Source organism: Sporobolomyces koalae, assembly GCF_050403365.1.
Source record: "Sporobolomyces koalae JCM15063 DNA, S_koalae_JCM15063T_v1_ctg19, whole genome shotgun sequence".
In the NCBI taxonomy this organism is placed as follows: domain Eukaryota; kingdom Fungi; phylum Basidiomycota; class Microbotryomycetes; order Sporidiobolales; family Sporidiobolaceae; genus Sporobolomyces; species Sporobolomyces koalae.
Window position 1 is genome coordinate 329,318 of NW_027481752.1, and position 8,792 is coordinate 338,109.

General features: G+C 54.9%; 1 protein-coding gene across 1 annotated transcript; it reads left to right on the forward strand.

Moving 5' to 3' along the window:
- Nucleotides 1–16: 16 nt before the first annotated feature.
- Nucleotides 17–8,687, forward strand: MOT1 (DNA-binding ATPase; the record flags this gene model as incomplete). Its single annotated transcript, XM_076679114.1, has 20 exons — nt 17–303; nt 369–545; nt 610–752; nt 818–999; nt 1,078–1,424; nt 1,490–1,731; nt 1,817–1,901; nt 1,977–2,063; nt 2,161–2,392; nt 2,465–3,628; nt 3,696–4,261; nt 4,328–4,847; nt 4,914–5,492; nt 5,549–5,972; nt 6,028–6,351; nt 6,417–6,565; nt 6,623–6,836; nt 6,897–7,851; nt 7,922–8,362; nt 8,432–8,687. 20 exons carry the CDS (start codon nt 17–19, stop codon nt 8,685–8,687), a joined length of 7,374 nt encoding a protein of 2,457 aa, XP_076533874.1.
- Between the last annotated feature and the right edge of the window lie 105 nt (nt 8,688–8,792).

The following is an 8,792-nucleotide window of genomic DNA, read 5'->3' on the forward strand; positions in this document are numbered from 1 at the left end:
CGTCAGCATGCAACTTATGCATCTTGTCCTATCGACAGAGTGGATATATCTCGCCTTGACAATCCTCTATCTCATCGACGTTGTAGTCCGAATCGCAGGTTTCGGCTGGGTCATCTTCACACAAAACCATTGGCACATCTACGATCTGGTGGTCGTCAGCGGCACGCTCGCCACAACTATCCCTCTCCTCCTCGGGACTCAGAATCAGATCGCGCTGCAGCTGCAAAAACTCTTTCTCGTCGCCATTGTGTTCAAGCTCGTTCAACGAAGCGACAGCCTCAACCAGCTACAAAAGACCGCGGTGTCAGCCTTTACTTCTCCTCTCTCGCGAGCAGCTTTGCCCGAGACTGACTCTCCTAATATCACAGTGCAAGTCTCCCGGCGATTCTCAACATCTTTGCGCTCTGGGTCGTGCTATTCCTCGTCTTCGCCATCTTCTACATCGAAGTGTTCGGTCTCACGCGTTGGCAAAAGCTCGAGACGCATAACGCAAATTACTATACTTTTGCCAATGCTCTGGTTCTCCTCGTCTTGCAGTCCACCGGGTAAGGGCAATCCTCTTTTATAAAGGTTCAATGTCGAACTGACCGAGGCTCGCGCGCGTGATAGCGAGGGCTGGAACGAGTTCATGCACGACTATGCCTCCACGACATTTCCTCGCTGCACTGAGTCACCGAATTACCTGGAGTCCGATTGCAGCTCAAGCGCTTGGGCTTATGCTTTGTTCATCATCTGGAACGTGTTGTCCATGTGTGAGTTGTGCGTCCAAATAGAACGCCGCTGGTCAAACTGATGAAATGAGCCTCGCTTTCCACAGATCTCTTCGTCAATTTGGTCCTCGGAGCTGTGATCGAGAACTTTTCCTTTGTCTTCCAAGAATACGGCAAAGTCACAAACATCAGTCGAGAACAAATGCGATCGTTCAAGAAGGTCTGGACCGAGTTTGACCCCGATCGCACCGGATATCTTCAAAAGGAACAGATCCCTCGATTCCTCTCTGTAGGCTCAATCTTGACGCTGTCGCGCTTCAGATCGCCAAGATTCGTACACCTGACACATTCATATGTTCTGCGATAGCGCCTGTCTGGAGTTCTCGATGTAAAAATCTATCGAGACGAGTGGTCGGTGCATTCGCTCCTTGGGATCGCTCGACAAGATCCGGTCACGCAACACAACTCGCCTTCGTTCCATCACTACCTACAAGACCGCGACACTCTCTCGCTGCGCAAGTACGACCTCGAACGCTTGCGAGCGGCAGTTTCGGCTATTGATTCGAGCGAAGTCGACAAGCGCAAGTCTGACTACAACCTCCTGTACCATGAAGCCATGCTCGATGCGGAGTCGTCGGACAAAGGTGTTTCGTTCAACGGGATGCTGCGACTTCTCGCTCACTACCGCTTGATCGACGATGACAATGCTCTGCAGTAGGTCTGAACATCTCGAGTGTCGCATACGGTCTTGCTGCTGATTTACGGCATGTCTGTACCAGAATTGACGAGCTCATAGAGCGACGCAAGAAACTGCAAGAAGTCTATACTCGAGTCCGACAGGATCGACTTGATTCATTCTTCGCTATGATCCTCGCCCGTCGACACTTCCTTCTTGCGAGACAGGCGCGACGCCAGGATCAGATGGGGGGTTTGCCTGCAATCCAGGTCGAACCCGAGGAGACTGATGGTCCGAAAGGTCGGACCGACATTCCGGTTTCCATCTCCAGTGCAGCCGAGGAAGGTACAATCGAGCACTGAATAGACCGCAATCGAGGGTGCTGGTCCTCCTCGCAAGCCCGAAACATTTTACATATATCCCGTAATAGACACTACTGCTCTTCCCACGACTGCGTCCGAAGTCTCAGTGTTTGTTGCACCGAAGAAGCACTCTTTTCCCTGGACATCTGATAGGTAAGAGGAAGTACTTTAGTGATTAGAGAAAGAACAGATGAGAAGTTCAATAGTCGGAATATTGCGATGAGACAGCTGTACTTCTTCCCTGGTCCTCCTCTCTGATCGTGCGACTCGGGAACGGGCTGGACGCAATAACAAAGAGCAGGACATGGGCTCCAGGTGAGTACAGCCAAGCGAGCCAGCTCTGACTCGAAACCCGATCCCACTTCGGCACAGCTCCGGTGCAGCCCGCTGACATCTGACTTTGCGCGCACAGATTGGATCGGCTGGTCCTCTTGCTCGACACTGGTACGACACCGTCAGTGCGCCTGACTGCAGCACGTCAACTCGGCCAACTTGCGGGCACCCGAATCGCTCACCCATCTTCGGCTCAAGTCCTCTCGGACCAAATCAAGAGCGAGTCCGAGATTGGGACATTGGATCAGAGTGACCGTATCTGGCGAGGCGTTGACGGAGAATGGAACGATGTCCTGCCGCTAGTTGCTAGGGTTAGTCTCATCACGTCTGCGCTCTTTCCCGCACCCGCATGCGCATTCTCACGAATTCCTCCGGTTGTGCAGATCCTACCGCACTTGCAATCACGCTCGTCCGAGACGCGACAAGCTGCAGCATCTGCGCTTGGGCACATCTCGCGCGCGGTCGGAATTTGGGATCCTGCCTCAACATCCCCCTCATCTACGAACGATGGTGATGCTGCTTTGTCGTCCTCCTCTGTCACGCCCCGACTGCTCTCGCTTCAAGATTTCGACCTCGAGCGCGTGTTGTCGGAAGGTAGTCTGTTGCTGAGCAGTTCTGGCAAAGAGTACGCCTCGAACCTTTCAAACCTTTCAGCCCAGGAGCTTGCTCAGGCGCAAAAGGAAGCCTTGGGCAAGCTTGGTTTAAACTTCGATGGCAACGGAACAGACGACATTGGTGTCGATGTCGAAGCGGAGTTGGCCGCTGGTGCCGCGAAGAATGGCGTTACCGAGTCTTCGGATACAGCGAAAACTGTCGATACCGCCGCACCATCAGATCTGAATGCACGACCAGCACTTCCGCCTCCGCGATTCAAGCAACAAACTGCACCTACGCCGTTACCGGTCGCCCCATCGCCTTCGAAAGCGTCCCCGGCTGCATCTGCGTCCGCCCCCGAGGAAGCCGATGACCCGTACGCAGGCCTCTCTGCGCGCGAGCGCAACAAGCTTAAAAGGAAACGCAAAGCAGAAGGCAAAGCAGGGACGGCCGTTCCGACTCCAACACCAGCTCCAGCTGCGAAACGAACAAAAATCGAACCTATGCCTCCCGTCAAAGCCGAAACCGATGCTCAGGACCTCGACGTCAAGGTCAAAAGCGAGCCAGGAGACAGCGGCAAAGTCGTGATCGACCCAGGTGCAAAAGCCAAGGAGAGGGCGCGACTGGCCGCAAGTGCGGGAGGCGGCGAGATCCAGGCGAACAGCACCGAGAGCACGGCCACGTCGCTTGCAGCACTACCGGGAGAATGGCCTTGGCACACAACCGTCTCGCGACTTTCGCTCGGCCTACTCTCCCCAGCATGGGAAGTACGACATGGATCGGCATTGGGACTCAGGGAGATCTTGAGGCTTCAAGGTCAGTGCGGAGGAATGGTCGAAGGCGTGACGGCGTTAGAGAACAGCATCAAGCACGAGGAATGGGCCGGAGACGTTGTGGCCAGGCTGAGCTGCGTTCTCGCTTTGGACCGATTCGGAGACTACGTGTCTGATCAGGCAAGTCGACTAGGCTAGATCCTGGTTTCGAGACTCAAAATTGATCATGACTTTCCGTTCTGTTCAGGTCATTGCGCCGGTGCGCGAGACTTGCGCGCAAGTCCTAGCTGTCCTGCTGCCTCACATGTCGCCACTATCTGCATCATACACGCTCCGGATCCTCGTCGATATGGTTGAACAACGAAGTTCATCTCACAAGGGGATCAAATATGCGTGGCAAGTCCGTCATTCGGGACTCCTCAGTCTCAAGTACTTTGTCGCAGTGAAAGGAGACCTCCTTCGTACCGAACAAGAATCTGCAGCATCGTCGATCAAGATCGAGGCAGAGGACACTAAACCGTTTGGTCGAGGACGACGACCGCTGCTCGAATCTGTGGTGTCCGCCGCCCGTATCGGTTTGCGTGACAGGGATGACGATGTCCGATCGGCAGCAGCGGCCACTCTACTGCCTCTCGCAGATGCGCTCGTACATCAACTCCCGAACGAGATGCAGGAAGTCGTGGAGATCCTGTGGGAGTGCCTCGGAGACCTCAAGGATGACCTAGCGAGCTCAGTTGGCGGAGTTATGGATCTCTTGGCCGAGCTGCTTGGCTTTCCCGAGGTCATCGCGCTACTTCAGTCTTCAGCAATGCAGTCAGTTGTGCCTTTCCCTTCTAAACATTCGCCTGAAGCACAAGCTGACAATGCCATGTCAAACAGCACGCCGCTTCCCCAGCTCATCCCGCGCCTCTTCCCTTTCTTCCGCCACACAATCACATCTGTCCGTCACTCCGTGCTCAAGACTTCGCTGGTCTTCCTAGACCTTTCGACTCTCGATCCTGCCACTTGGGTCGATTTTCGCCTCTATCGATTGCTCTTCCAGAATCTCCTGCTCGAACAAAAGCCTGAGATTCGACGAGCTTCGCAAGAGTGCTTCTCGAAATGCCTATCGCTTGCAACGGTATCGGATGGATCACTAGATGCCCTCGTCAAGAACGTCTCTGGCTCGTTGCCAGCCTGGTTCGCGATCATCCGCTCGCCAATCGGAGTGCCCTTGAATCCTACTCTCTTCTGGTCTGCAAGGGATAGTCTTGCAGGGGCTGGAGTGGGTGTCATTCACAATGTCGACAAGCCAATGCTCAATCAAGATCTCGCCCTCGTCAGTACTGAGGCGGTCTTGCGAGGAAAAGTCGAAGCTGCAAAGGCTGTGGGACATCTCATGAGGACTTGGCCGAGTCACGTGAGTGTACATATCCCCCGCCAGTTCTGAGAGGTGACTTTACTGACTCCTATGACACGAGATAAGCTCCTCGATGCTACGTTTGCGGACAACCTCGAACAAGACTTGGCAGCGGCTTCTGCACTGACTCGCTTCACCGCTGCAACAATCATCGAAGAATGGGCTGCTGCCTATAGTTCCGTCGCCTCAACCTCTTTATCGTCTCGCCTGATTACGCCGCTGCACCAGCTTATCGCTTCCGATCTTCCGTCGAACGTGGTCGAGCTGCAACCCATCCTAAATCGGCTGCGCCTCGACTGTGTCGCGCTCTATGCGGCCTTCTCCGGCCCAGGCAAGGTCTCCGAAGCAAAACTGCCGACTATCCCTGATCTCGTTAATTTCACCCAGGCGACCGCGCAACAAGTGCAAACATCCTATGCCGCCTTGCTCCCGCATCTTGGGCTCAAACCCGCGGCCAAGAAAAACCTCTTGCCTCAACTCGAAGAGAGGTACAGGAAGGTAGAGAGCGGACTCGCTTATCTCGAAGCGAACAAGACGAAACAGGAGCGGATGGTCTTCGCAGCGCTTGGAGGTGCTTTGATTGCGTTGAAAGCGATTCCGGCAAAGATGACCCCGCTCATCAGGAGCGTGACAAGTAGTATCAAGGTATGTCAGCCGACTCGAACACTCTCGAATTCAGAAAGTAACGAGCGTCGGTTCAGTCGGAGGAGAACGCCGATCTTCAGGCGAGGTCCGCCTATGCCATTGCTGCGTTCATCGACTACTGCTCGTCGCCAGCATCAACCTTGCGGGCGAATCCATCTGAAAAGCTCATCAAGAACCTCTGCACATTCCTCTGTCAAGACGTTACCCGGACACCGATCTTCGCCTCGGCAAAACAAAGTCGTGCAGGCATTCTCACACTCGAGTACGAGCCTGCGCGCGGTACTGCTCCAACCGCAAAGGAGCTCAAAGAGAAGCAGCTCCTGGACGACACTGAAGAGAACAGATCTGCCAAGCTGGTATTCAGAGGCGCCGAGCTCGCGTTGCAAAACCTGTCTTCGCGGTTCGGGATGAGCTTGATCGAACGGGTTCCGAAACTCTGGAGCTGCATGACTGACGCTGCACTGCAAGTATTCGCATCGGGTATGTCCCAACACAGCTGTCACCTCGCCGTCCGTTCTAATCGCGATATTTGCAGGCGACATCGCGCAAGCCGACGCCTTGCTGGACGCGGACGACACTCTTGGGCAGGATCTTCTCGATAGTCTCACGGTCTTGCCTGCCGCTGGTCTCCACCTGTCGCCAGGACTGCGCCCCCGACTGGCGGAAATCCTCCCCGCGCTCGCAATAGGAACTCGCAGCAAATTTGCCGTGGTTCGATTTGCTGTCGCCAAGTGCCTCGCGATGCTGTGCGACATTGTCCCTGAACAGGCTATGAAACACATTATCGAAGGTGTCGTTCCCAGTGTATCGGATCCAATCAACGTGAACCATAGACGTGGTGCCGTGGAGTTGATCTCTCGTAAGCCTTTCTCCCTAGCGCTCGTTGAAGTCCCGCGTCTCAATCATATGGATCATGTCGCACAGACATCGTCGATCTCCTCGACATTAAGATCCTGCCCTACGTCATCTTCCTTGTTGTGCCTGTTCTCGGAAGGATGAGCGATTCGGACGACGACGTGCGCCTCGTCGCAACAAATACCTTCGCCAGTCTCGTCAAGCTTGTGCCTCTTGAGGTGAGTCGCAGCTTTCGTCGTCGCTAATGTACTCGGCGCTGACGAGATGAAGCACAGGCTGGACTTCCCGATCCTCCAGGCTTTTCGCCAGAACTGCTGGCCAAGCGAGAGACTGAGCGAGAATTCCTCATGCAGCTTCTTGACGGCAGTAAGGTGGCCGAGTACAAAATTCCAGTCGATATTGGTATCGAACTTCGCAAGTACCAGCGAGATGGAGTCAGCTGGCTAGCTTTCCTTGCTCGTTACCAACTGCACGGTTTGCTCTGTGACGGTGAGTGCCACGGCTCATCGCGCCAAACGCCGCGAATGAAGCTGATCACTATTCGCACAGACATGGGTCTCGGTAAAACATTGCAGTCTATCTGCATCCTGGCGAGCATGCACCACGAGCGCGCAGAACGACATAGAGCGAACAACTCCCCGGATTCCGTTCACCTTCCCTCGCTTATCATCTGTCCTCCAACGCTCACGGGGCACTGGAAGCAAGAGATCAACACTTACGCCAAGGCGCTCCGATGCGTGATCTACACGGGGCCGCGTGCAGATCGAGAACGCCTTGTCAAGAACTTCAGGAATTACGATGCGGTCATCACGTCTTACGATATTGCTCGCAACGATGTTGAGATCCTGTCGCCGGTCGACTGGCACTACCTCATTCTCGACGAAGGCCATATCATCAAGAATGGCAAAACCAAGTTGACGAAAGCGGTCAAGTCCCTCAAGGCCATCCATCGCTTGATCCTATCCGGAACCCCGATCCAGAACAATGTGCTCGAGCTCTGGAGTTTGTTCGACTTCCTCATGCCGGGATTCCTTGGTTCCGAGAAAGCGTTCAACGAGCGATTTGGCAAGCCCATCGCGGCAAGTCGGGATGCCAAGAGTTCTTCGAAAGAGCAGGAAGCAGGCGCTGCTGCTCTCGAGGCACTACACAAACAAGTTCTCCCCTTTCTGCTCCGCCGCCTCAAGGAGGACGTTCTCGACGACCTACCGCCGAAGATCATTCAGGATTATTACGTCGAGCTATCTCCGCTGCAAAAACAGCTTTACGACGATTTCTCCGGCTCTCAAGCAGGCAATGCCGCCAAAGGGGAAGTCAGCAGTAACGCTGGCGACGCCAAACCCCAGCATGTCTTCCAAGCGCTACAATATCTCCGCAAACTCGTCAACCATCCTGCCCTCGTTTTCAAGCCCGACGTACCGCAACATCAAGCTGCGCTTACAAAATCGAGTACCACAGATGCGGACATCAGAAACGTTCAGCATGCACCAAAACTGATGGCGCTACGGTCAGTCTGACTATTTTTTTTATATCTCCAATCGAAACATTGCTGAGTCTGTTCGGGGCTGTACTTGCAGACAAATTCTGCTCGACAGCGGCATCGGCACGGACTCGACTGCGGAAGACGACAGCGCCGAGGAAGGCGTTTCGCGGCACCGAGTCCTGATCTTCTGTCAGCTCAAGCAGATGCTCGATATTGTCGAGAGCGATCTGTTCCGCAAGATGATGCCTTCCGTGACGTATATGCGACTCGATGGCTCGACCGACGTCTCGAAACGTCACGCCGTCGTGCAAACATTCAATGCCGATCCGTCAATCGATGTCCTTCTGCTGACTACCCACGTTGGAGGACTTGGACTCAACCTCACCTCGGCCGACACTGTCATCTTTGTCGAGCACGACTGGAATCCGATGAAAGATCTTCAGGCTATGGATCGCGCCCATCGTCTCGGTCAAAAAAGGGTTGTCAATGTTTACCGCCTGATCATGCGGGGAACTCTCGAGGAAAAGATCATGGGGTCCGTCATCCGACTTCTCTCCTTAGTCCGAAGCACTGATACTGAAGAACTCGTCCTCTTTACGAACAGACTGCAACGATTCAAGCTCAACATCGCTTCGTCCGTCGTGACGCAGCAGAATTCGAATCTCGATTCGCTTGGGACCGATCAGATCCTCGACCTCTTCCAAGTGTCCGACACTTCAGCACCCTCGAACTCTACGGCCCAGCGTTCGGCGGACAAGCCCATGTCACAAAAAGCGATCCTTGACTCGCTCTCAGATCTGCCGGCAGACGATGAATACAACGATCTCGATGTTTCTGCTTTCACTTCCTCTCTCGCTTAGAGTTGCCGGTGGGGCGGGGGGGGGGGGGGCCGGGCGGGCGGGGGGGGCGGGGGGGGGGGGGGGGGGGGGGCGGGAGGGCGGGGGGGGAGGGGGGGGGGGGGGGGG